This window comes from Melopsittacus undulatus, chromosome 4, assembly GCF_012275295.1.
Source record: "Melopsittacus undulatus isolate bMelUnd1 chromosome 4, bMelUnd1.mat.Z, whole genome shotgun sequence".
Classification (NCBI taxonomy): Eukaryota; Metazoa; Chordata; class Aves; order Psittaciformes; family Psittaculidae; genus Melopsittacus; species Melopsittacus undulatus.
Genome location: NC_047530.1, coordinates 349,184 through 377,138, shown reverse-complemented (window position 1 = coordinate 377,138; position 27,955 = coordinate 349,184). Strand labels below are relative to the sequence as shown.

General features: G+C 60.4%; 2 protein-coding genes across 2 annotated transcripts in view; both read right to left on the bottom strand.

The window, feature by feature from the left end:
* Positions 1-27,955, bottom strand: part of NLRP6 (NLR family pyrin domain containing 6) — a 177,172-nt gene that overhangs the window by 30,879 nt on the left and 118,338 nt on the right. The gene's annotated exons all lie outside the window — the stretch shown is intronic.
* B4GALNT4 (beta-1,4-N-acetyl-galactosaminyltransferase 4) lies at positions 913-27,820 on the bottom strand. Its single transcript, XM_034061610.1, has 20 exons — positions 27,533-27,820; positions 18,010-18,110; positions 16,197-16,307; positions 15,593-15,688; positions 15,213-15,303; positions 14,177-14,277; positions 13,457-13,524; positions 12,745-12,823; positions 10,364-10,430; positions 8,396-8,539; positions 8,065-8,174; positions 7,661-7,761; positions 6,467-6,549; positions 4,653-5,868; positions 4,055-4,338; positions 2,821-2,974; positions 2,436-2,508; positions 2,207-2,360; positions 1,838-1,964; positions 913-1,271 (listed from the first exon to the last, which is right to left on the bottom strand). Exons 1-20 carry the CDS (start codon positions 27,675-27,677, stop codon positions 1,157-1,159), a joined length of 3,420 nt encoding a protein of 1,139 aa, XP_033917501.1. The 5' UTR covers positions 27,678-27,820; the 3' UTR covers positions 913-1,156.

The window sequence follows — 27,955 nt, the reverse complement described above, 5'->3', positions numbered from 1 at the left end:
TCCCCTCCATGGTGGCTCCACATGAGGAGGGTTTGGGGAGCCCAGGGACCCAAATCCCCTCCTGTGGGTGCTGGAGCCCTGCAGTGTCCATCCTGACACCGGGACAAGGTGCTGGGGGGTGAGCACCGGCTGTGGTTCAGGTACCACTTTCCCCTCCAGCATCACCGGCTGTGGTTTGGGTACCGCATCCCCTCACCAGCATCACCGGCTGTGGTTTGGGTACCGCTTCCCCCCTCCGGCATCACCGGCTCTGGTTCGGGTACCACTTCCCCCTCCAGCATCACCGGTTGTGGGTTCAGGTACCAATTCCCCCCTCCAGCATCACCGGTTGTGGTTTGGGTACCGCTTCCCCCCTCCAGCATCACTGGCTGCGGTTCGGGTACCACTTCCCCCTCCACCATCACCAGCTGTGGTTCGGGTACCACTTCCCCCTCCAGCATCACCGGCTGTGGGTTCAGGTACCGCATCCCCCCTCCGGCATCACCGGCTGTGGTTTGGGTACCGCATCCCCCCTCCAGCATCACCAGCTGTGGTTTGGGTACCGCTTCCCCCCCTCCAGCATCACCGGCTGTGGTTCAGGTACCACTTCCCCCCTCCAGCATCACCGGCTGTGGGTTCAGGTACCGCATCCCCCCTCCGGCATCACCGGCTGTGGTTTGGGTACCGCATCCCCCCTCCAGCATCACCAGCTGTGGTTTGGGTACCGCTTCCCCCCCTCCAGCATCACCGGCTGTGGTTCAGGTACCGCTTCCCCCCTCCAGCATCACCGGTTGTGGTTCGGGTACCGCTTCCCCCCTCCAGCATCACCAGCTGTGGTTCAGGTACCACTTCCCCCCTCCAGCATCACCGGTTGTGGGTTCAGGTACCGCTCCCCCCTCCAGCATCCCCAGCTCTGGGATGGCTTCAGCTCCATCCCTCCCACAGCAGCTCCCGGCACTACTGAGTTAATAACTTCGGTTCTGACTATGAAATTAGACCCTTACAAAGACCCCCCCGGACCCCCCCCGGGGCACCCACAGTGGGCACCGGCCGGGCTGGGGATGAGCGGGTGCCCATCACCTGTGGGGGGGCAGTGGGGTGCCCATCACCTGTGGGGGGGCAGTGGGGTGCCCATCACCTGTGGGGGGGCAGTGGGGCAGCGGCTCCGGACCCGGCTCTAGTCCTTGGGGGGCTTCTTGGGGCGCGCGTTCCACATCCCCCGCTTGGAGTGGTGGTAATGGTAAAAGTTCCTGAGCCGCAAGCGCTCAACCTCCAGCCCACTCTGTAGGACCCTGTGCCGGGGGATGGCGGTGATCAGTGGGGCACCCCATGGAGGTACCCCCTATACCCCCATGGAGGCACCCCCCATACCCCCATGGAGGCACCCCCCATACCCCCATGGAGGCACCCCCCATACCCCCATGGAGGCACCCCCCATACCCCCATGGAGGCACCCCCCATACCCCCATGGAGGCACCCCCCATACCCCCATGGAGAAACCCCCACCCGCATGGAGAAACCCCCACCCCCATTGAGGCACCCCCCCCACCCCCCTGGAGGCACCCCCACACCCATGGAGGCACCCCCCATACCCCCATGGAGGCATCCCCCCACCCCCATGGAGGCACCCCCACCCCCCCACGGTGGCACCCCCCACCCCATGGAGGTACCCCCCCCACCCCCATGGACGCACCCCCCACACCCCCATGGAGGCACCCCCCCCTCCCCCATGGAGGCATCCCCCCACCCCCAGGCTCTGCCCCATCTCCCCCCTCAAGGGAAGGGACCTCGGGTCTCCCATAGGATGTGCCCCCATCTCCATCCCCCCCATGCTGGGGGTGCCAGGACCCCCCCTCACCTGTCCAGGAGCTCCCAGTCCTCCCCCCCCCAGCGGTCCCTGAACTCCTCCGTGTTCATCCCTCCCACACGGTCAAAGTCTGACTTGTAGATGCCGAAGAGGCCGAAGCCGTTTACCTCCCAGTAACCTGGATGGGGAGACCAGTGAGTGGAGGGGGGGGGGACCCCCAAGGCCATCACCCCCCCCCATGCCCCATCCCAACCCCTTTTCCCATGCTCCCCATCCCCATCACTGCCACCCCCCTGAGTGTGCACCATGGGACACCTGGTTCTGGGAGCATCACACCCCTCAAGCACCCCTGGGCTCGAGTCCCATCATCGCACATGGAGCCGGATGGAACCCAAGACACCCTCCAGGGGTCCCACTCACCATTGGGCTCCCGGGGGGAGCTGCCGCAGCTCAGCCGCATGACGATGGGTGCATAGGCCAACTTGCCCTCCACGCAGTGCTTGCGGATGCTGTCCAGGATGTTGGAGGGGAAGTGGATGTGCAGGTCGCAGAGGAAGACGATGCTGTGTCCATCCTGCAGCAGGGATACAGGAGGATGAGGGGAACAGCTCCAGGAGGAAGGGCAGGATGGATCCGGTCCCCAGCTCACCTCCACTGTGTCCACACCAGCCTGCAGCCCAGCTGAGCGCTCGAAGTTCCCCGTGCGCCGCAGGTACTGGTAGCTGAGGATGGGACAGGGATGTCAGTAATGGGACCAGAGGGATGCAGCCAAGAGGGGACAGGGACAAGCAGAAAGGGATGGGGACCTTCTGCAGAGCCTACACCTCATGCCAATGGTCCTGCATGGAGGCAAAGGGGGTTTCTGCACCCAACTCCCCATGGAAACCAAGGTTAAACACCCAAGAGGAAGGGGCAGGAGACAGACCCGAGGCTGGGGTGGGGAGGAGAAGGAGGTTGAGTGAACCCCATCCCACCATGAGGAGTCCCCAAACCCCCATTGGTGCCCTGGGGGACATGGGGCCCACGGTGGGTACCGGGGCAGATGCGCATCCTGCAGAGCCTTCTCCACATCCATGTCCTCGCTGTCAAAGTCCACCAGGATGACGTTGAAGTTGGGGTCCTTCGTGGCCCCATATAGATGGGCCATGTCTGAGATGAACTGCTGCACCCAGCGGGCTTGGTTCTTCACTGCAAGACATGGCCACAGACATCCCTTAGGCTCACCATGGGGGGCCCAGGAACACCCCATTGCCAAAGCAAACCAACACCCTTCTGATGGGAAGCAATAACCTCAGCATCCCATTGGAAGCCATAACCTCAGCATCCCATTGGAAGCCATAACCTCAGCATCCCATTGGAAGCCATAACCTCAGCACCCCATTGGAAGCCATAACCTCAGCATCCCACTGGAAGCCATAACCTCAGAATCCCATTGGAAGCCATAACCTCAGCATCCCATTGGAAGCCATAACCTCAGCACCCCATTGGAAGCCATAACCTCAGCACCCCATTGGAAGCCATAACCTCAGCATCCCATTGGAAGTGGTAACCTCAGCATCCCATTGGAAGTGGTAACCTCAGCATCCCATCGGAAGCGGTAACCTCAGCATCCCATTGGAAGCCATAACCTCAGCATCCCATTGGAAGCCATAACCTCAGTATCCCATTGGAAGTGGTAACCTCAGCATCCCATTGGAAGTGGTAACCTCAGCATCCCATTGGAAGCCATAACCTCAGCACCCCATTGGAAGCCATAACCTCAGCATCCCATTGGAAACCATAACCTCAGCATCCCATTGGAAGTGGTAACCTCAGCATCCCATTGGAAGTGGTAACCTCAGCATCCCATCGGAAGCGGTAACCTCAGCATCCCATTGGAAGCCATAACCTCAGCATCCCATTGGAAGCCATAACCTCAGTATCCCATTGGAAGTGGTAACCTCAGCATCCCATTGGAAGTGGTAACCTCAGCATCCCATTGGAAGCCATAACCTCAGCACCCCATTGGAAGCCATAACCTCAGCATCCCATTGGAAACCATAACCTCAGCATCCCATTGGAAACCACAACCTCAGCATCCCATTGGAAGCCATAACCTCAGCATCCCATTGGAAGCCATAACCTCAGCATCCCATTGGAAGCCATAACCTCCTCCTCCTTGGGCCAGGCTGGAGATGTAACTGAGGGGCAGAGCAGTTGCCCTCCTGGAGGATGCTGAGGGCAGGGGCAGCAGCAGAGCCCCAAAAGACCCATCTTGCCATCACCTACCGGGTACCACGAAGTGCACCATCACATCCTGCTTCCAGCTGAGCCGCAGGGGCCGGCACAGGACGGGCTTCCCATAGAGGATGCTCCATGTGCTCGGTGGGGGCTCAGTGCCCCCCAGCGCCAGCCCCTCGGTGCTGTCCTGGTGCAGGAGGACATAGACGTACTCCGAGAGCCGCACCGTGCGCTGCCCGCGCTCCATCAGCTCCAGCTCCAGCAGGTACCGGTTGCCCCGCGCCGTGTCCCGGCGCTTCTCCACATTGATGATCCTCAGCAGGGTGTAGATGCTGTGGGGAAGGAGAGGCAGGGATGGGGTCAGACTGACACAGGTTCAGGTTGGGTGTAAGGCAGAAGCTGTTCCCTGGGAGGGTGCTGAGGCACAGGGTGCCCAGAGAAGCTGTGGCTGCCCCATCCCTGGCAGTGCTCAAGGCCAGGTTGGACACAGGGGTTGGAGCTGGAGGAGGTTGAGCTGTTCCCTGATCCCATGGAAGCACCATCACAAGCTCCGCTCCCCACATCTCCCATACTCAAGGCTTGACCTGAACCCCCCATCCCATCAGCCCCACATGGGATGAACACACATCCCCTGCTCCCTCCCTACCCTCCGTTCTTCTCATTGAGCCTCTCCATGTACTGAGCCACCACATCCACCACCTCGGCCTCGCTCAGCTGCAGGTTGCCGGACACATTGCACCGGAGGTCGTTCCAGTCGGAGCGCAGGAGCTCGAAGTCCACAGCACTGACACTGAACGTCCTCTGCCAGTTGATGGAGTCCTCCAGCCAGCCCTGCTGCAGCTCCCCCCCCTCGTAGCTGTAGTCGGACACCTCTTCCTCCTCCTCCTCCTCCTCCTGCTGTTGGGAGGCTGTTGTTTCTGTCACCCCCAGCAAGGAGGTCACGTCTGAGGAGTTGTACCCGGTGGTGCCTGGCCCAGGGCTCGTGTCCTCGTGGCTCTCTCTGCTGAACAGCCCCTGTGTGCCCAGCGCCAGCAGCCCTGGCAGCGCCCGCCGCTCGGTGCCCGGCCTCGCCTCCCACCTCCGGCCTCCCCCATGTGGGTTCTTGTGCCTGTTGGTGCCTCTCTCCCTGGAGAGGCTGCTCAGGAGCCAGGGGCTGCGGGGCCCAGGCATGGTCCGGAGCTTGCTGGAGGCAATGGGATGCTTCTGAGGGGGCCTGGAGCGGAGATGGACTCTCTTGAGAGGCTTTGGGTACAGGAAGAGGCCAGGGAAGGACGGCTCCCGCACCGGAGCTTTGCGCTTCCCCGGCTGCAGCCGGGTCACATACACCTTATCCTGGGTGTTCTGGTTCTTTCTGTCCTGCCCGGGGGCTACAGCCCTGCCGGGACCTGGTGTCCTGGCTTTGCCACCGAAGATGGGGACAGCTTGGTGCCGGTGGAGGCTCACAGCCTCGCCACGCTTCGAGGACACCAGCAGCCCCAGGTCATCGTCCTCACCCTCACTGGGGTCCTGGGGCAGCCAATTGAGCATCCTCCCATGGACCTGCTCCAGCGCGGGGCCCTCATCCTCCTCCCCATGGAGCACATGGAGGTCAGGTGTGGGGCTGGTGCTGGGCTCATGGGATGTGCTCCCCCTTCCCACCTGCCCTGGTGTTCCAGGGATGGCCTCATCCTGGGCCGGGCCCTGCCTGCGCCTGAAGCTGTAATAGTCCAGGTCATGTCCATAATCCCTGGTGACTGGTGGCGTCTCCGGCCCTTTGGCTCCGGGTATGGGCACGAAGCTCCTCTCCTTGGCTTCGGGAGGGGGGTCTGTGGGCTCGGGGCTGTCTGCTCCTTCCTCCTCCTCTTCATCATCCTCGAGGAAGTCTGGAGAGCAAAAGCAGAGATAAACACCCAGGGTCCTGGTGCTCAGCAGGGCACCCGCATGTGCTGGTCCAGGGCAAGGAGGCAAAGCCTGTCCCAGCAAGAGGTTAACCTGTGGGGTGAGGGATGGAGCTGGGGGGCACTGAGGGATGCTAGCCAGGGCTGGCAGCTCCAGGCTCTGCCTATTGACCCCTCCAAACCTTGGCTGCACCTCTGCAGTGCTCCCATTCCATCCCAGAGCAGACCCATGGCAGTGGGGCAGGATTGAACACCCCAGCTCCTGCATGAGCATCCCCACACTCCACACACCTGCAGCCATGTGCAGCCCTCCCTGCTTTTCAGCCCAGAAGCAGGTACATGGATTCAGGAAGCAGCAAATGCAAATCCCAACCCTAAGCATCCCACTTCCCATATCCCACAGTGCTTATGGCTGAGCCAAGTGGGATGTATAACAATGGAGCACATGGAACATGCTGCTCCAAGCAGCTCTGCCCTCCCGGATCCCAGCATCACTGGAGGCATCCCAAGCATCTCCGAATGGCTGGGTTGGATGTGCCTGCTCAGCCCCATGCCAGCGCTGCCAGCGGCAGCAGTGACTCACTGTCTGCATTGAGGAAGAGGAACGGGCGCTGCCGAGGATCCTCCTCCTCTTCATCCATCTTCATGTACTTGTAAAAGCCAAACCTGGAGACAAAGAAGGACGAGGTCCTGGAGATCAGGGAGGAGGGAATGGGAAGGGATGTGGCTGCACACACAGGAGCCTGCTCAGGGCAGAACAGCCCTGGATGCGGCGCAGGCATCCGGACACAGCCTGGCTTGAAGGAAGCTGGGATCCAACATCAGTGAATCATGGAATGGTTTGGGTTGGAAGAGACCTTAAAGCTCCTCCAGCTCCAACCCCTTCCACTGGAGCAGCTGCTCCAAGCCCCTGTGTCCAACCTGGCCTTGAGCACTGCCAGGGATGGGGCAGCCACAGCTTCTCTGGGCACCCTGTGCCAGCGCCTCAGCACCCTCACAGGGAACAGCTTCTGCCTTACACCCAACCTGAACCTGTTTCAGTCTGAACCCATCACCCACAGCACCACGATCAGGTCTCAGGCTGTGATGTGCCCAAGAGGTGGGAAAAGAGCCAGCCTGGAGGTGGCCCTTCCATAGGGGATGGAGTCTGGGGATGCAGAGCTGAGGACGCCTCATCTCAGTGCTGTCCCACCACCCAGGACCGGGTACCATCCCTGGGTACCAGCCCCAGGTACCAGCCCAGGTACCAGCCCCAGGTACCAGCCCCGGGTACCAGCCCAGGTACCAGCCCCGGGTACCAGCCCCGGGTACCATCCCCAGGTACCATCCCCAGGTACCATCCCCAGGTACCATCCCCCGGTACCATCCCCAGGTACCATCCCCAGGTACCATCCCCAGGTACCATCCCCAGGTACCAGCCCCAGGTACCAGCCCAGGTACCATCCCCAGGTACCATCCCCAGGTACCATCCCCAGGTACCAGCCCCAGGTACCAGCCCCGGGTACCAGCTCCGGGTACCAACCCCAGGTACCAGCCCCAGGTACCAGCCCAGGTACCAGCCCCAGGTACCAGCCCCAGGTACCAGCCCCAGGTACCAGCCCCGGGTACCAGCCCCGGGTACCAGCCCCAGGTACCAGCCCCGGGTACCAGCTCCGGGTACCATCCCCAGGTACCATCCCCAGGTACCAGCCCCAGGTACCAGCCCCAGGTACCAGCCCAGGTACCAGCCCCAGGTACCATCCCAGGTACCAGCCCCAGGTACCAGCCCATCACTCACTTCTCCAGGTAGAGAGGGGACTCCCTGTAGAAGCACTTGTTCTCCGTCTCCATGTGAGTGAGGCGCGTGAAGTCATTGGGGTACACGAACGAGAGGTAGACCTGTGGGCATGACCACAGCAATGGTATGGTTCAGTGCCAGGACATGGGGCTGGAGCAGGGGACCAGCCTGGCCCCATAGCGAGGTGACCCCCAGCACCTCAAGCATGGCCCCATAGCGAGGTGACCCCCAGCACCTCGAGCATCCCGTGGGCTCAACCCCTCCAGCTCAAGCTGAGCTGGATCCTCCAGCCCAGGCTGTGTTCTACTGGGTTTTAATGGGTGGAACTGGCCTGGCCTGGGCTGGGGGCTTCCCTGTGACCCCCCCAGGAGCATGGCCCCATCCCCACCATGGGGAGCACTCACAAACTGCAGGCCCTGGTAGCGGGCGATGGGGAAGTCCTTCACCACGTATGTGGGGCTGTAGGCACAGGGCACCAGCACGTTCTCCACGCGGGAGGCCTCGATGGCAGGGGCTGAGGAGAGGCAGCAGCAGCTCAGCCCCAACCGTGTCCTGCCCCCCCCATAACCCATCCACACCATAGCCTGCAGCCCAGCCCAGCCTGGCCCCTGCAGACCCCAGCAGAGATGCTCTGCACCCTAGATGGGCAGCAGGGATGCTCTGGGTGCCTGCAGCCTCCAGGTTCTGTCTGTTCCTGCCCCAGAGATCCTCAAGGATCCGATCCCAGTCACTTACTGAGGAAGAAGGTGTCTCTGGGGTCAGGCTTGAGCATGTCAGCCCCATGCTCATCCTGCTGAGCTTCCCAGAGGTAGCTCCCACTGTGGCTGCCCAAGGTCTGTGGGATGTGATCCACGTGGTTCATCTTCAGGGATGATTCATCTGGGGACACAAGGACAAGGGCTGAGCCCCATAGGCACAAACAGCTGTGGGGATGCTCAGCCTGGAGAGGAGCTGCATGGAGACCTCAGAGCAGCTCCAGTGTCTGAAGGGGGATACAGGGATGCTGGGATGGGCTCTGCAACAGGGACTGGAGCAACAGGCCAAGGGGTGATGGGTTCAGACTGGAATAGGGGAGGTTCAGGTTGGAGATAAGGCAGAAGCTGTTCCCTGTGAGGGTGCTGAGGCGCTGGCACAGGGTGCCCAGAGAAGCTGTGGCTGCCCCATCCCTGGCAGTGCTCAAGGCCAGGTTGGACACAGGGGCTTGGAGCAGCTGCTCCAGTGGAAGGGGTTGGAGCTGGAGGAGCTTTAAGGTCCCTTCAACCCAAACTGGTCTGGGATTCTATGGCTGGATTCCCCTGTTCCCAGGAGCTGATGCTGCAGCAGAGCTCAGGCTCCCTGCTCACAGACCCTGTGACTGATCAGCCCAATGATTATTGCCATCATTGATGAGCACCAGAGGACAAGGGCACAGCTGAGGTCAGCCTGGCTCCGGTGACGGCATCACCAGGCTCAGACAAGGGGAGCTCTAACCTAGGGATGCAGGAACCAGAGCCCCAGTGCTGGTGACTGCAGAGGCTCTGGTTGTGCCTCTGCTCAGGGCTCTGGTGTCACATCCCCCTTGCCAACCATCCCCAGCACCTCCCCAGGCATCACTGCTCACTGTGGCCATGCCCAGAGCACCCAGCGGTGCCCACACCAGCCCATCCTGCTGCAGAGCTGGAGGGGAGGAGGCAGCTCCCATGCTCCAGGATCCCCTTCCCAAGCCCCCCAGGGATGCTCTGGGTGCTGGCAGCCCCTGCCCCATGGCAATGGGCTCCTTCAAGTGGTGCAGCTTCACCATGGATGCTGTTGGATTCACAGGGAGATGGGAAGCAGGAAAGAGAAGCATAAAGAGGCAGCACTAATGGATAGTGGTTGTGGGGGGATTTATCCACACATCATCCATCTCATGGGCACCTGCATCCACACCATCAATGCTTCTCCATCCCTCTCCTCATTGATCCCTGCCTGCTGCCTGTCCCCTGCTGCCTTATCGACACCTTCCAGGCTGTGGTTGATGACCAGGCTCCAGCACACTGAGCACTGGGGCAGGATCCATCTATCACATCCTTTCTCTCTGCCAGGGAAGGGGCAGGAAGCAGAAGATCTATAGATTTAATTAAACCTTGCACCATCCATCCCTGTGCTCATGACAGCTCCTTATAACTCAGGGCCAAGCCATGGAGCCAGCCCCTGTGCTCTCACCAGCAGGGATGGGGTGGGAGCACCAGGAGAGCTGTGTTCCTATGGTGTGTCTGTTCTTAGGAGGGTCACAGCATCATCCCTACCCACTGCAACCCCCTGCTCCCAATGGGGCTGCAGGACACCTGGAGAGGGGCTTGGGACAAGGGATGTAGGGACAGGCCAAGGGGAATGGCTTGAACCTGCCCAAGAGAGGGGAGACTGAGCTGGGATACAAGGATGTTCATTGTGAAGATGGGGGAACACTGGAAAGGGTTGAATGGAGAAGCTGTGGCTGCCCCATCCCTGGCAGTGCTCAAGGCCAGGTTGGACACAGGGGTTGGAGCAGCTGCTCCAGTGGAAGGGGTTGGAGCTGGAGGAGCTTTAAGGTCCCTTCCAACACAAACCAGGCTGGGGTTCTGGGATCTGATTGCCCAGGACCTGGTCCCCCCCCAGGCTCTGTCTCTGTCTCTCCCCTGCACCAACACACAAAGCCCTTGAGATGCTGCTGCTGTGGCTGCAGATGGACCCATTGGCTCCTACCTGTGTACAGGGAGATGCAGGAGGAGTCGATCACCTCGAACTTCAGGCTGGGGAGGAAGAGTCGCCACTAGGAGAGAACAGGAGGGGATGGGAATGAGCAGGAGGGTCCAGGGTCAGGGTGCAGCCACTGACCCTACACCCTACAGTGGATCCTGCCCTGTCCTCTGCTCCCAGGAACGAGCTGCACTGATCCCAGTACTCAGAGGGGGCACCAGGACCCTCATGGAGGCAGCACAGGGGGGATGATGCCAGGGAGGGAGCATGGAGACCACAGCTCCCATCAGGACCACAGCTCCCATCAGGACCACAGCTCCCATCCGGACCACAGCTCCCATCAGGACCACAGCTCCCATCCGGACCACAGCTCCCATCCAGACCACAGCTCCCATCAGGACCACAGCAGAGCCCCAGCAGCCTCCTCTGCCCCCCAGTGCTGCACACACATGGGTATGCTCCGGGTCCTGAGGGGCTCTGCAGCCGCCTGCACTGAGCCCATTACACTCATCCCAAAGGCATCCAGGAGCCTTTGTCTGGACAAGCCCTGAGATCCCTATGGGAGCCACTGCTCTGATCCTGCTGTTCCTCATCTGAGCCTTCCCCTCCCAGCACCAAACCGGCTCTGATCCTGCCAGTGAGCGAGGGCCAGGCTGGTGCTGAGCAGCAGAGCACCAGGAGGGTGTGCTCAGCATCCCGGATGGCACCAGTCTGCTCCCAGTGACTGATGGTGCTGGGGGGAAAGGAGCCAGCAGCTTCCCAGAGCCAGCTCCTGACACACACTGTGGCTGTGCCAGGGCTAACAGCGGCTGTGCCAGGGCTCTCTATGGCTGTGCCAGGGCTCACAGTGGCTGTGCCAGGGCTCATTGTGGCTGTGCCAGGGCTCTCTATGGCTGTGCCAGGGCTCTCTATGGCTGTGCCAGGGCTCACTGCAGCTGTGCCAGGGCTCACTGCAGCTGTGCCAGGGCTCACAGTGGCTGTGCCAGGGCTCACTGCAGCTGTGCCAGGGCTCACTGCGGCTGTGCCAGGGCTCACTGCAGCTGTGCCAGGGCTCTCTATGGCTGTGCCAGGGCTCACTGCAGCTGTGCCAGGGCTCACTGTGGCTGTGCCAGGGCTCACTCTGGCTGTGCCAGGCTCACTGCAGCTGTGCCAGGGCTCACTGCGGCTGTGCCAGGGCTCACTGCAACTGTGCCAGGGCTCACTGCGGCTGTGCCAGGGCTCTCTATGGCTGTGCCAGGGCTCACTGCAGCTGTGCCAGGGCTCACAGAGGCTGTGCCAGGGCTAACAGCGGCTGTGCCAGGGCTAACAGCGGCTGTGCCAGGGCTAACAGCGGCTGTGCCAGGGCTCACTGTGGCTGTGCCAGGGCTCACTGTGGCTGTGCCAGGGCTCTCTATGGCTGTGCCAGGGCTCACTATGGCTGTGCCAGGGCTCACTGTGGCTGTGCCAGGGCTCACTGCAGCTGTGCCAGGGCTCACTGCGGCTGTGCCAGGGCTCTCTATGGCTGTGCCAGGGCTCATTGTGGCTGTGCCAGGGCTCACTGCAGCTGTGCCAGGGCTCACTGTGGCTGTGCCAGGGCTCAGCAGGTGAGTTTGGGTCTGAAACTCAGGTATCTTCAAGGGGGAAGGATCAAGGACCCGGCTCCAGCAGCTCAGCCCTTGGGCACACACACTAAGGGTGCACAGTGACCTGGGACCTGCCTGCCCCATCTAACACAGCCTGGGCTCCCCTTGCCTGTGGCAATGGGCTCCTCTGAGCAGCCCACAGGGACTGGCAGCCCTTCTGCAGGAGGCCAAGGACAAGGAATGGGGCTGGCCAGGCTGGACTGGAGCCTGGAGCAGAGGAGCTGCTCCCATCGCATCCATTGTAGGAGCACAGGGAGGCACAGAAGGGTCTTTAGCTCCCAAAAGGCCATTGGAATGAAAGGACTGGGGGAGCACAGAGAAGAGCCACATGTGCCAGGCACCATGTGCCCAGGGAGATGGGACATGAGCCCAGGGAGATGGGAGATGAGCACAGGGAGATGGGAGATGAGCACAGGGAGATGGGAGATGAGCACAGGGAGATGGGAGATGAGCACAGGGAGATGGGAGATGAGCCCAAGGAGATGGGAGATGAGCACAGGGAGATGGGAGATGAGCACAGGGAGATGGGAGATGAGCACAGGGAGATGGGAGATGAGCCCAAGGAGATGGGAGATGAGCACAGGGAGATGGGAGATGAGCACAGGGAGATGGGAGATGAGCCCAAGGAGATGGGAGATGAGCACAGGGAGATGGGAGATGAGCACAGGATCAGCACAAAGGGTTCCAGTGAGCATGGGAAGAGCCCTGGCGCTGGCTCCTGATGGGACAAGCCCAGGGAGGAGCATGGGGGGAACATTTACTCACCCCAACTTCCACATGGTCTGACCCTCGGTCATCCTGCTTGTGCAGCAGCTCAAAGTAGTAGCGCCTGGAGGACATGAGGCTGCGAGGGGAGAAGATGGTGAGAGACCCTAAGGGACAGTGCTGGGCAATGGAGCATCCCTGTTCCCATGGAGCTTGGGAGAGAGGAAAGGGGGGGTCAGCCCTCCCTGTCCTGCTCACACATGAACCTTGCTGGGGTAAGGGGCCAGCAGTGTGGGGTGGGCACATTCATCAGGGACGGATGGATGGACAACAGATGGATGGATGATGAATGGATGGACAATGGATGGATGGATGGATGATGGATGGATGGACAATGGATGGATAGATGATGAATGGATGGATAGATGATGAATGGATGGATGGATGGATAATAGATGGATGGATGGACAATGGATGGATGGATGATGAATGGATGGACAATGGATGGATAGATGATGAATGGATGGATGGATGGATGGATAGATGATGAATGGATGGATGGACAATCCCATCCCACTGCAGCTCCATGAGCCCAGGGCATCCCCAGCCCCACCTGCAGCCCCCAACACCTTCAAGCCATGCACCTGGGGCCAGGGTGGGTTGAGCTCCAGCCCTGACCCCTCCTGCCCTCTGGGACGGGACCACAGGCAGGGTCTGATCCCTGTGAGCCCCATCCCGCTGGGAAGGGCAATGGGATCAAGGACACACTCACCGCAGAGGTTTGGACACTTGGGAGCTGAACTTGGTGAACTCTCCTGGCGCCGTCCACTCGGTGCCCAGCTGGGGAGGGAGCAGGAGCATGTGAGACCCTCCAGGCCACCATGGACGAGAGGGCACAAACCCAGACCCCCATAGAATGTCCCCTCCAGCTCCATTGGGCACCATCCTGTGCCGGGGGTACCTCAGGAGCTCTGCCCCAGGGCCCCCTTGTCCCAGGCTGGTGGCATTCGTGTCACCAGCCAACAGGATCCCAGAAACCCCATGACAGACCAGGGGGTGTCCAGTTATAGGAGACAGCACTGGAGCATTCCCAGTGTGGGGAATGGCAGAGGGAGCTGGAGCATTCCCAGTGTGGGGAATGGCAGAGGGAGCTGGAGCATTCCCAGCCTGGGGAATGGCAGAGGGAGCTGGAGCATTCCCAGCGTGGGGAATGGCAGAGGGGGTTGGAGCATTCCCAGCGTTGGGAATGGCAGAGGGAGCTGGAGCATTCCCAGCATGGGGAATGGCAGAGGGAGCTGGAGCATTCCCAGCCTGGGGAATGGCAGAGGGAGCTGGAGCATTCCCAGCGTGGGGAATGGCAGAGGGGGTTGGAGCATTCCCAGCGTTGGGAATGGCAGAGGGAGCTGGAGCATTCCCAGCCTGGGGAATGGCAGAGGGAGCTGGAGCATTCCCAGCCTGGGGAATGGCAGAGGGGGCAGTGGGACACACGTACCCTGCCCACGAACGCGACCAGCCGGGAGTTGGCAGGACTCTCATCCGAGCTGAGCCACAGCTCTGAGTTGTCATCAGATGCCACAGAGAACTGGAAGTCCCCTATGGAGAGAGAAGGGAAAAGTCACCACAGGGAGATACAGCAGCCCAGGGACATGGGCTCAGCCCCAGAGCATTGCTGTGAGATGGGGAAGCAGGGATGGATGGATGGACAATGGATGGATGGACAATGGATGGATGGACAATGGATGGATGGATGGATGGATGGATGATGAATGGATGGATGGATGGATGGATGGATGATGAATGGATGGATGGATGGACAATAGATGGATGGATGGACAATAGATGGATGGATGGACAATAGATGGATGGATGGATGGATGGATGGATGATGAATGGATGGATAGATGATGAATGGAGGGATGGATGATGAATTGATGGATGGATGATGAATGGATGGATGGACAATAGATGGATGGATGGATGATGAATGGATGGATGGATGATGAATGGATGGATGGATGGACAATGGATGGATGGATGATGAATGGATGGATGGACAATAGATGGATGGATGGATGATGAATGGATGGATGGACAATAGATGGATGGATGGATGATGAATGGATGGATGGACAATAGATGGATGGATGGATGATGAATGGATGGATGGACAATAGATGGATGGATGGATAGATGATGAATGGATGGATGGACAATAGATGGATGGATGGATGGATGATGAATGAATAGATGATGGATGGATGGATGTACAATAGATGGATGGATGATGGATGGATGGATGGATGTCATGGGGCCACCAGACTCCACATCCTGGCTCTGTCCTAGATGAGATCAGGACTTCACCTGCCTCTGAAGCCACAAGGGAGAAAGGTTCAGGATCCTCCTGCCTGACAGCCAAGGTTTGGGGCTGTCTCCAGGAGCCCTCCTGTCCCCATGCGGCCCAAGAAGGGGGAAGGAGGCAGCTTCTCCATGTTGCTGCAGGGGAACCAGGGCCAAGCTCCATCACTCACCATCCTTGAAGGGGTGGATATAGCCAAAAACCCTCAGCCCATAGTTCTTCCACTTGGGTGACACTGCCAGCTTCTTCACTGTGGTGCGGGTCTGCCGAGACAGGGACATGACAGCATGAGCAGCTCACACCTATGCACCAGCATCATCCAGCCCATCTCCTCCCTGTGACTGCAGGGTCCTGTGCCCCTGGCACCAGAGGGGCCATGGGGGTCCCACCACCACCCACCTCTCCCTGCATCCCTGCCCTGCTGGGAACTGCCTGCCCCAAACCCAACCCAATGCAAGCAAAGGTCTCGAGGAGCAAACCCACAACCAGTGCAGGTCCAGCAGCACCCAGAGAGGACCAGGACCCTCCCTCTGCCCCAGAACCATCACTCACATGGGGGAACAGTGGGAAGTGGAGGTTCTTCCTCAGGTGCCTCACGGCACCTCCGCACCAGTCCTCGAAGACATGCAGGTTCACCTTCCCTTTGTACTGCAGGACGAGAGGAGATGAGCAGGGTCCTCCTCATCCCCCTCCGAGGACAGCAGCAGGGCAGGGTGTGGAGCCCCAGGGGTGTCACTGAGCTCCCATCCCTGTGCCAGCCCCATAATCACAGCAGGAACCCCCTCCTGTACCACTCCTCTGGGTCCCAAGTGCACTTGGACGTGGGATTTCATGGGGCTGGGCTTTTGGTGCCTGCACCCTTCACCCATCCCACCTGCACAGCCAGCACCAGGGGCAGACTCCTCATGGATCCATCCAGATGACTGCAGCAGGATGTCCCTTACAGACCCACACAGAGGATGAGGGGCTGATGCACACACCCGAGGAGATGCCCTCATGGGTACCATGGTGACCCCAGGATCATGCAGAGCCCCCAGGATGGGTGATGGAGAGCAAGGAGGAGGATGGACGGAGGTGGCTCTGGAGCCTGGGGGGACAGGGGCTGCCCAACAAGGGACCTTCTCCATCACCCCCTTTGCTGCTCCCTGTCCCCTACCTGCTCATTCCAGGGCAAAGGCTGCTTGGTCAGGTTGAGCTTGGGGTGAACGGTGGCTCGGTTGGACCAGGAGCCTCTGGAAAACCATCCCTCCAAGTCCTGCCCATCGCCCTGCTCAGGAACAGGAGGGAGATGAGAGATGTGGGATGAGGACCAGCCCTGCTGGGGCTGCAGGACATCCCCCTAGAGCATACATCTCATTTGGGATGTCAGCGCTGCCAAACCAAGGGGGGAGCATTCAAGGTTAAAGGCAAAGGGAAGCAGGGGCAGGAGGAGGCTGGAACCATTGGCACAGTGTCCTGGGGAGCAGGGTCACAATGTTCCAGCTAAACTGGTTTCCCTTCCTCTGCTAGGAGACTGCTCCAGAACAGGGAGTCTTCTGTTCAGATCAATGCTCAGCTGGGCTGAGGAGCTGCTGGAAGTGGTTTGGGCTCCATCTCCAAGAGGGCAGAAGGAGTCTCTGTGCTCACCCACAGGAACTGGGATGTGCAAAGGGAATTAAACATCCAGTCCCTTGTGTCTCATAGAGGCATCAGATGAGCATTCACCTGCCCCCAGTGTGCTGAAGGGTGATGGGTGGCAAGGAAGAGCCCACCCAGAGCATCCTCCTCCTGTCACAGAGGGACCTGGCCCGTGGCACAGCCCATGCTGACACCCACACTCAGCATCACCCTCTCTGGGGATGGACCAAGGGGGATGGGGGGATCCCTGACATCTGTCTCAGGATTCACCATCATCATCATCCCCCATGGCCTCAGCTGGGCAAAGAGGGACCGGTTGCTCCATCACCCACACAGCAGAGCCCAGGCAGGAACTGAGGCTCCCACAAAGCGCTGCCTTCGGGATGCACTTAGTGCCAAAGACATCACCAGCACAGAGCCCAATGAGCCCATTGACATCCCAAAGGGCAGAGCTGCTCTTGGGAAGCACCGGAATTGTGCCGTGCTCATGGGAAGGATCCACCCTCCTCCTGCTCTCCCCCTCCGAGCACCTCAATGTCCTCCTTTGTCTGTCTCTTACCCATCTTATGAGGAGCTGGCATTGACCAGAGCAGGGTTCTCCCTCCTCACCCATCACCTTGCTGTGATTGCCAAGGGACGGATGCAGCAGCTGGATCTGCAGTACCCACAAAGGGTCTCTCCTGGCCCTGGGGCAGATGAACCTGTCTCCTATGGGATTTGCCACCTAAGCATCCATTTATGATGCCATCTGGGGGTGCCATGCTCCAAGTCCCATCACCCATCACCAGCCGGACACAACCATCCTCTTCCCCTATCTCACCCATCCTGAAGCTGGTTCTGCTTCTGGCCCAGCCTGAAGCTGGTTCTGCTTTGGCCCAGCCTGAAGCTGGTTCTGCTTTGGCACAGCCTGAAGCTGGTTCTGCTTCTGGCACAGCCTGAAGCTGGTTCTGCTTCTGGCCCAGCCTGAAGCTGGTTCTGCTTTGGCACAGCCTGAAGCTGGTTCTGCTTTGGCCCAGCCTGAAGCTGGTTCTGCTTTGGCCCAGCCTGAAGCTGGTTCTGCTTTGGCCCAGCCTGAAGCTGGTTCTGCTTTGGCACAGCCTGAAGCTGGTTCTGCTTTGGCCCAGCCTGAAGCTGGTTCTGCTTTGGCACAGCCTGAAGCTGGTTCTGCTTTGGCCCAGCTCACACAGGAGGGAGGTGCAGGGAGACGCTCCCGTAGGAGCCCATAGGATGCACAGGGCAGCTCCATCGGGGCCCCTTTAACGCGTTGTGGAGCAGACCCAGAGGCCGCCCCCCCCTCCCCAGCCCCGCAGTGACTCCGCTGTGAGCACCGGACCCGCTGCCCCCCCCGTTACCTCCGGCTCCTCCTCGCGGCTCTCGCTGGAGTCGTCGGTGGTTCCGCTGCGCTCCGGTGGCCGCCGGGCAGGGTCCGTCACCTCCGGGGGCCTGTCGGCATCTGCGGGGGTGCGGTGAGAGCGGCTCCGTCCGCACCCCCCCCCACAGGGGCAGGAGCTACCACAGCCCCGACGGGGGGGTCCGCTCAGCAGCACCGGGTTTAACTGCACCCCCCCCCCCCCCCGCCGGCTCTCATGGATGGAGCAGCTCCTGTGCGATCACCTCCGCATCCATCCGCAGTGAGGCATCCTCCTGGAGCATCCCACACTGCCCTCAAGGCACCGGCTCCCGGCCCCCTGGATGTACTGTGCCCGAACCCATCGTCCCACCCCAAACCCATCGTCCCACCCCAAACCCATCGTCCCACCCCAACACCATTGCGAGGAACCCATTAACAGCCCCAGTACATCAGCTCTGTTACCGTGTGCTGCCTTAACTGTTCCCAACCTACAGATCCCCCCCTACAGAACCCGTCACTTTTGGGCTGCAGAGTGGGTGCCTCTGAACCCTTCAGACAGCCCAACCCTGGAGGGATGAAGGGTGTTTGCAGCTCTGGTACATAGAGTTTCAAACCAGCACCAAGGGATAGTGAATGGGATGCTCAGAGTTGGGTGTCCAAGAGCCACCACCACAAACACCCATGGGTCCCCCAAAAACCTGCCACCCCCTTATCACAATAGAGGGGAGCCCCAGACACAAGCAGTGCTGCAGCGCTGTCTCCTGGCCATGGGCACTGCACAAGGGGATCACCAAAACCCTCCCAAAGCTATAGCAAGATGCCCCCATCCTTCCCCAGGCAAGTCCTGGGGGGCTCCAACCCCCACCGAGTGAAACAGCCCCAGTGGCTGCTGCACTGGGAGCTGTTGGGTGGCTTCAGACCCCACAGCCCGGCCGAGGAGGGGCTCCCGGTGCCCCATGACACACTCAGTGCCATTAGTATTCCAGCGGCAGCACAGGCAGCATCTCCTTGGAGATGGCAGCACAAATCCCATCCCGAGGACAGGAAATCCAGCTCTAAAGCCCCTTCTTCTGCTCTCAGCCATTCTTCAGCCCTGGCAGCCCCAGCTCCCTCCTGGCAGCTCCCTCACTCCCTCCTCCCCTGCCCATCTCCATCCCTGCATCCCCATGGAGATGATGTGGAGCACCACAGGGAGCAGTGGGACTGGATCCAGAACTCATCTGCTCTGCTCTCCAGGATCCCCATCCCTCCTAGGGATGCTCAGCTCTCCAGGATCCCCGTCCCTCCTAGGGATGCTCAGCTCTCCAGGATCCCCATCCCTCCTAGGGATGCTCTGCTCTCCAGGATCCCCATCCCTCCTAGGGATGCTCAGCTCTCCAGGATCCCCATCCCTCCTAGGGATGCTCTGCTCTCCAGGATCCCCATCCCTCCTAGGGATGCTCAGCTCTCCAGGATCCCCATCACTCCTAGGGATGCTCAGCTCTCCAGGATCCCCATCCCTCCTAGGGATGCTCAGCACTGGGAATAAAGCTGATCCTCCCTGTACCGAGGCCACAGATGCTGTTGCTCTGGCACAAGAGCACTGGGGACAGTGTGATCCCCCCTCCCCATGCTGATCTGTGGATTAACCACAGCAGTGAGGAGCAAATGCTCCTAAGGGACCTGCCAAGGGATGGATGCAGCAGCTGGATCTGCAGTACCCACACATGGTCTCTCTCCTGGCCCTGGGGCAGATGAACCTGTCTCTCAATGGGATTTGCCACCTAAGCATCCATTTCTGATGCCATCTGGGGGTGCCACACTCCAAGTCCCATCCCCAGGATGAACTAACCCCAACATGGGCATCTGCTGCCAAGCCCCAGGTCCTGATGAGCAAACCTGAGCCAGCAGCATCCCAGGCTGCATCCTCAGGGATGGGGTGGACAGTTACTCCCCTCTGGGTACCACAGCCCAGTTTGGCACTGGGTAAATAAGATATTTGATATAAATGGGAGGAAAGGGAGAGAAAACCCATTCCCTGCAGCATGATCCATCCTTGGAGGCTCCCAGGACCCAAAGCCATGATCTGCTCACCTTCTGCCTTCACCACCCAGCTCCATCCTCAGCAGGATGCTCAAGCAGCTCCTCTCAGCCGCTAAAGGAGCAGAACAAGGCTCATGCTCCCTGCTCAGGTTGGGTCCAAGTTAAATGTCACTGCTGCTCTGATGGGGTTTGAGTAACCCAGCTCAGAGCCCAAGAGCCTTCAGTGAAACCCTCTTCTCTATGTGGGGAGGGAAGCGCTCACCCCAAGAGGTGCCACATCCCAGGAGCAGCAAAAGCACCAGGCCCCAGGAACAGGCTTCCAGGCTCTGCACTGAGCTTGTTCCCTGCTATTTAAATGCTGGATGGGAAGACCAAGGGCAGCCCTAACCAAACCCCAAGTGCTGATGAGCCTGTGTGGGAACTGGAAACGAGCGCCCTTGGGAAGGGGAGGAGGGCACCGGGTACCAGTGAGCATCACTTTGCTCCTCCCTCCCAGAGCATCCAGACCCTTTGGTCTGAACCTCATGCGAGGAGCAGGTCAAGGGCCATAAGAGGAGGAGAAAGCAGCACTGGGATAAAGGGGTTTGGTTTCCCCCTGGCTTTGTTCTCCCTTCGCATCCCCCCAGCACCGCACGGCCGCTCCCCAGCATCCCCCGGACACACAAGGACACACAACCAGCACCACACAACAGCCAATCCAGCATTAGAACTGCCTCTTGTCCTCTCTGAGGGAGCACAAAGGCCACACAAAGGCAGGCAGAGAGGGGAGAGGGGATGGGGGAAGGTCTGGAGAGAGGGACCCATTTGCTCCAGGATGGCATCACCCGGAGGGATGCTGCATGGGATGCTGCATGGGGTGCTGCATGGGATGCTGCATGGGATGCTGCATGGGATGCTGCATGGGATGCTGCATGGGATGCTGCATGGGATGCTGCATGGGATGCATTAAGAGCTCTTCCCAGCAAGCACAGAGTGATGCTGATGCTGTCAGAGCCGTGAGCAGGGGCAGGAGCTGCACACGCTATGGAACCAGCTCTGAGTCACAGCAGCCTCCAGGCAGTGAACCAGAGCCAGGAGCAGTGCTCGGGATGAGGCAGTGGGTGCAGGGGACCAGGGACCGACCCCATCCATCACACAGCACAGACACCAGGGTGATGGGCTTCCCCTATCACAGCCAACCCCCATGCCCTGGGGAGCACAGAGGCCCTTTCACACAGGCTCCTGCCCCAGCTCCCTGCAGCTCTCACCCGAACACTGCCCCTTTCATCCCTGTCGGAGCCGGGAGCTCTCCGGCAGCTTCCTGGATGCTTCCCAAAGCCTCCAGCGTGGATGGAGATGCTCCTCATGTGCTTCCCAATGAGTGCTCCCCCCATACTCACTGCTCTGCTCTCAGCACCCATACCCAGAGCTGCCCTGGCACAGAGAGGAGAGCACAGGAGCACAGAGTCCAGCCAGGCCAAGGTCCTGCTCCTGCATCAGGGTGATGCCAGCACAACCCCAGGCTGGGGACATGGGATGGAGCCTGAAGGACCTGGGCTGTTGGGTGAGGAGCAGCTCCCCATGACCTGGCTTGAGCCCAGAACCCCCCATGTGATGGGGGCACCCCCAGAGTGTGAGCAGCAGCTCAGGGGGGATCCTGCCCCTCTGCTGTGTGAAGGGGTGACCCCCCCTGCAGCCCTGAGCCAGCTCTGGGGCAGGAACAGAGCTGCCTGCCAGGAAAACCCCAATGCTCCCAGCCCCGCAGCACCGGGGCTGGCACCGGGACATGGCTCAGTGACACGGACAGGGCCAAGGTGAATGGGGCTGGTGCCATCACAGGGATGCACCAGCTGGAGGAGTGAGGGATTTTATCCCTGTCTACCCCAAACCAATTCATTTCATGCTCTTTACTGAGCCCTGTGTTGTTCCTCTCGGGTGCAGCAATGGAAATCGATGCCGGATGGCTCAGGGCTGGCAATGGAGCTGCCATGAGACCGCTCGAGCTGTCACAGCCTCCAGGAGAGGCAGCCCCAGAGCTTCCATGCTGTCCATGACACACTCGGCTCAGGGTCCCAGGTCCTTCCTATGCACCAAGAGCAACCAGATCCTCTGACCCCAGCTCACATCACACTTAACACCCTCTGCCCTCCAGGCACCACCAGCTCCAGCACCATTTCATTCTGCACCAGCTCCAAAGGAGCCAAAGCAGCTCCAGAGGGACCACACACTCACCATGGACTCCCAGCCTGGTGTGGGTTGAAGGGACCTCAAAGCTCCTCCAGCTCCAACCCCTTCCACTGGAGCAGCTGCTCCAAGCCCCTGTGTCCAACCTGGCCTTGAGCACTGCCAGGGATGGGGCAGCCACAGCTTCTCTGGGCACCTGTGCCAGCGCCTCAGCACCCTCCCAGGGAACAGCTTCTGCCTCAGAGCTCAGCTCAGTCTCCCCTCTCTTGGGCAGGTTCAAGCCATTCCCCTTGGCCTGTCCCTACATCCCTTGTCCCAAGCCCCTCTCCAGGTTCCTGCAGCCCCTTTAGGCACTGGAGCTGCTCTCAGGTCTCCCCTTCAGGAGCCTTCTCTTGTCCAGGCTGCCCCAGCCCAGCTCTCTCACCTGGCTCCAGAGCAGAGCTGCTCCAGCCCTCACAGCATCCCCATGACAGTGCTCAGGACATGGAGCCGGCTGCAGGACAGGCTCCAGTGCCTCACACCACCAGCACCCACCTGCCCCTCACTGCTCCATCACCACCACACTCCTCAATTGCTCTTTGATGCCAGAGCAGCAGCACAGGACAGGGCTGTAACCGCAGCCACGCAGCTGGCACTGGTCGGGATGTGCTCACATCCCTTCAGACACCAGCAGGGAGCCAATATCCCATCACATCCCTCGGGATCCAGGCTGGATGAGCCGGTGACGGCTCCGTTGATACCATCTCAACTCCATCAGTGAGGCTGCAGGAGGAGCATGATGCAGCCAAAGGACCCATTACCACAGTGCTTGGCCAGCCAGGCCTTCCAAAGGCCTCTTTCCCTATGGATCTGCCTTCTTCCTAGGCACAGAGGAGGCGACAGTGACCCCGGCTCACTGCAGAGCATCAACAGCTCCACAGTCAAAGAGGCTTCAAACGGATGCCCAGGAGGAGGAAAACGGCACAGAATTAACTGAGAGCAAAGGGCCACATGAAAGGGGACAGGGGATGTGTTTTATCGGTTCTTTGATGTCTTTTATGTGCTTAAAAGGCTTTAAGCTGCCAGGACTTGAAGAGCTTCTGTGGCTGAGGAGCGATGAAGGGACAGAGCTTTGCTCTCCTCTCCTGCTGTCACCAAGGCCCTGCAGGACCCACGGACACATCCCACATGGACACACGTGCCAGAACCATCCCCAGTTCTGCTGCAGGGACTGGAGCACCAATGGCACCCACAGCATCTGTCCTTCCCCTGGGGAGGGACCACAGGGCAAAGCATCCCTGGGGAAGCTGCATCCCTGCTCCTCCCTTCACGCTCAGGATGGATCCATAGGGATCTGCTCCCACCCTTGGCCACCCCAAACTCCCATGTTTTGGGCAGGACCCAAATCCCTTTCCCTGGTTACAAGGGGGGATCTGAGCTCTCCCCACACCCTGAGGCAGGAGGATGGGCTCCAGCACTGAGCCCTGCTCGGGGTCCCCACACTGTCCCTGCATGGGCAGAGCAGAGGCAGGAGCAGCACCAGGCACCCTGCCCCATCCCAGCCTGGGGTGCTCACAGCAGCACCAGGAGGGCAGCTCAGGATAAACCATCCCCCACAACCCACTTGTTTCCATTTCACTTTACCAAGCCCTGGACCCCCCACATCTCCCCCAGCTTCAAAGGACGTTTTGGGGACCCCCCACAGCCGCCAATGGGACCAGCTCTGGGGGAGGTTCAAAGCCTCTGGTGCCTCTTAAGAGCCAAATCGGTGCCTTTGAACCACCCACAACAGGCACGGGCCAGATGTTTCTCATACTTCTCCCCCTTCACCTGCCAAAGAGCCCCAAGACACCCCCAGCCCCCAGCCCAAGGATGGGGCTCATTCCTCCATCCATCCATCCCTCCATCCATCCCACTGCTTCCCACCTGCTCGTGCTCTGCGGGGCCAGCACAGTGACATAGAGGAAGGGTCCCAATGACACCAAACCAGCCCCTTCCCTAGCTCCAAACCCTCCTTCTGGGCAGCTCTCAGCTCCAAACCTTCCCTTCCAGCACCAAGAGGATGCCCATCCAAGGGATGCTGCCTCAACAAGCAGGGACAGGAGAATGGGAGATGCCAGAAGCAGGGAAGCAGCTCCAGTTCCTCACAAACCTTCCTCTTCAAACGGCTCTTCCTCATCCTCTCCCCCTGCTCCCATCATCCCTGATGAAAGGGATGGAGCCCACGGCAGCCGCAGCGTTCAGGCTCCCAATTCAAACCCCATCATCACACTCAGTGCCCAGAGGGACTGTGTTATCCCTGCATGGGGGGAAGCTGCTGTGCTCATCCCAAACCTCCTCCTGGCTTGCGAGACCCCAAAGGACAATTCCATGGACAGGGATGGGAAGGACAAGGGTCTGAGGCGAACAAAGAGCATCCAAGCACCACAGCTCAGAGCAGGTTTGGGAGCCCTCTGGATCCCACACACAGGCTCCTCTCGAGGCTGAATCCACAGGGATGCACACATCCAGCTCCAGGCACTATCAAGGGGCCCAGATGGGTTTTCCTATCAAGTGGCCCTGCTTTAGCCATGAATTAGCTTCAGCATCCTCCGGGATGCATCCTGTGCTCATCCAGTCACAACCCACCCCAAAACCCACCTCCCAGCAGCACCAGTATCCCACATGCCCCAATGGGATGGCTGCAGGAGCAGGACCAGCCCCTGCCAAGAGCCATTTGAGGGGTTTTACTGGCATTTTCCCCCTTTCTCTCCACCTGGCACACCAGCATTCCCACCCGGCACACCAGCATTCCCACCCGGCACACCAGCATTCCCACCTGGCACACCAGCATTCCCACCTAGCACACCAGCATTCCCACCTGACACACCAGCATTCCCACCTGGCACACCAGCATTCCCACCCAGCACACCAGCATTCCCACCCGGTACACCAGCATTCCCACCCAGCACACCAGCATTCCCATCCCATCGCCTGTTTCCAGCCCGGAGAGCACCGTAATGGCCTCATTATTCCAGATGAGGAATCCATGTGCTCAATTAGGCAGAGAAGGGTAATTATCTACTTGTAGGAGATGAGGAGAGGGGAGTTGCTCAGGGCACCAACAGTTCCCAGATGCTCTGGCTCCATGTGGGGCTGCCATGGGGCAGGGGGACACTGGTACCCCAAATACCACCCCATCTTCACTGTGTGAGACCCCACTGCCTGGTTCCCCCACATCACACCCCAAACAGCTGAAGAGCCTCATGCCCATCACCATCAGCCTCCAGGACATGCATCTGCTGGTGACAATTCACCTAATGAGTAATTAACCTCCATGTGATGAGGTCCCAGCAGCTGGAGCAGCCTCAGCACCAGGTTCTGGTTCATCCTGGCCAACACTCAAACCCCAGTCTCCAAATCTCAGGCACCTTCTGGTGCACAGGCCCCTGGGGCAATGAGGAGCTCAGCACCCTCTCCAGATCCAGGGATCAGCACCATACCCCATCCCTATGGGATCTGGGACCAGGACACACCACAGCAGGTCCTGGATGGTGAGAGATGCCATGGATCATGGAGGAGGAGGAAGGAGACACAGGAGCCACGAGGGCACAGTGACCCCCCCATCCTCCCATGTGCTCACCCAGGGATACCCACTAAGCCCAGAGGAGCATCATGTACTGGGTTGCAGCAGCAGGACCAGGATCCATCTACGTGTGACCAAACTCCTTCCCCAGCATCCACCCATCCCATTCCCTTCCCCTCCACCAGCCTCTCTCCATCCCTACACTTCCAAAGCCTCCATGGGACCTAACCTCTGGCTTTGCCACATGCTCACAGGCCCTTCAGCCCCTCAGTGCAAGCAGCAGCATCTCCCTGAGCACAGAAAGGCAGGATCCACCCCAGGCAGCTGGATCCTAATCCTAACCTAACCCTAATCCAGCCCAGGCAGGATCCAGCTTCCCCTGCAGAAGCCACAGCAGCAGCACAGCTCCCTGTGGAGTATCCCATGGGATAGGCTGCGATGCCAGCACGTAGGGAGGAGGTGAGGGGGGGCAGGAACAGGGCTCAGCACCTCAACCCCCCCAGGGCAGGACGGGCACCCGCAGGCAGCGCACGGAGCATCCTCCGGTACCCGGAAATCCTCCGGTGCCTAAAGAGGAAGAGCTCAGCCCTGCCTCACCCGGGATACCCCAGGATAACCCGGGATGACCCAGGATAACCCGGGCAGCCGCTTGCGGTCAGACCGCTGCTACTTGTGGCTTTGCCAAGAGGCTCGATCCTATAGCGGGGAAGGGGAAGCAGCCTCTGCAGGGATGGATGCATGGTCCCTGCTGCTCCCATCGGCACTATCCCCATTGCCCCATAAGGCCCCAAAATCTGCAGGCTCATGCTGCCGCTGCGGGGGAAACTTGGGGTTTCTCAGCGTCCAGAGCTGCTCCCAGCGCCCAGGGAAGCCATTCCTGCCATTCCCTTCCATTCCCTGCCATTCCCTTCCATTCCCTGCCATTCCCTGCCATTCCCTTCCATTCCCTGCCATTCCCTGCCATTCCCTTCCATTCCCTTCCATTCCCTGCCATTCCCTTCCATTCCCTGCCATTCCCTTCCATTCTCTGCCTAAATAAGCACCAACTCTCATCCCTCCCTATTTTTTAGGACAAACCCCACAAGTTCAGTCCGAGCAGCTCAAGTTTCACACAGCAAATATTCCATAGAGTTTTATGTCCCCTCCAAGCAGCCAAATGAGGTCTGCAAGGGTAAAACCGAGAGCGATTCACCGCAAAGGAGAACCGCAAGGCACCAGCACCTCGGAGCATCCCGGATCGCATCCCGGGTGTGCAGAGGGTCGGAGGAGGAAGGGGGTTATTGGGATAGGGAAGCACAGACACAGAGTGCTGGGCAAGGATGGGCGGGTTGGGTTTGCCCCTTCCAGGCAGCGACAGTGGCTATAAATGGCCTCTTTGTCATCGCAGCCAAGCGACGGGCGGAAAATGAGGACGGGGCCGCTCGAGGGAGGGGATGAAACCACAACCCCCCCCAGGCTGTTCGGGGACCATCCTGGGTCTCCCCCAGTCACCCCCGATCCCAAAGGCACAAGGGCAGAGCACGAGGTGCCCGCGGTGGGGTCCTGCTCCCCCCAGACCCACCGGGGGATGCGGGATGGACCCTCCATGGAAGGAGGGGTCTCACCTTGTGGGGGATCCCCCATTGGGTGAGAGCGGAGCCGGGGGGGGGGGGTCAGGGACCCCAGCGCCATGGGGGGGACCCCCCACTCTTTATGGGGCTCCCAAACCGCCCCGAGGGGTGATGGGGATGCGCGAGTGCCCCCGGGGGTCCCCCCCGCAGTTAAACGGAGGCTCCATCCCCCCCCTCCCCGTTACCTCTGCCGAACGGGAGGCGCAGGGCGCGGCCCTGGCGCACCAGGCTGATGTGCAGGTAGGTGAACCAGACGGCGAACGTGAGCAGCACCAGCAGCAGCAGCAGCTTGAGCTGCTTGCGGAGCTTCTTCACCGGGAGCCGCGGCATGCTGCCGCCCGCATCGCCGCCGGCCTAGCCGCGGCCCATGGGGCCCCCCGCCGGTCCAGCCCGCTGGCTCCGGCCGGGCATTGGGGCGGCTCGGCACGGAGGCCCCCGGCCCCTCGGGGCATCGCCGCCGCCCGTGGCTCCGGTACCGGCGCTGGGGAATGAATGAGCGGGGCCGGGCGGGGTGCGGGTGCTGCGGCCGGGACCGCCCCCTGCCGCCGCGGACACGCCCCCTCGGCTGAGCGACGGCACCGATGGCCAATCGGGAGGCGACCAGAGAG

Excerpts from the sequence above, each read along its gene's own strand:
- B4GALNT4 (XM_034061610.1), bottom strand. The coding sequence starts at position 27,677 with ATGCCGCGGCTCCCGGTGAAGAAGCTCCGCAAGCAGCTCAAGCTGCTG. Across the intron at positions 15,689-16,196 it reads CTTTGCCCTGGAATGAGCAG|TACAAAGGGAAGGTGAACCT; the intron begins GTAGGGGACAGG and ends CTCGTCCTGCAG. Across the intron at positions 2,509-2,820 it reads CAGGATGCGCATCTGCCCCG|CTACCAGTACCTGCGGCGCA; the intron begins GTACCCACCGTG and ends TCCCATCCTCAG.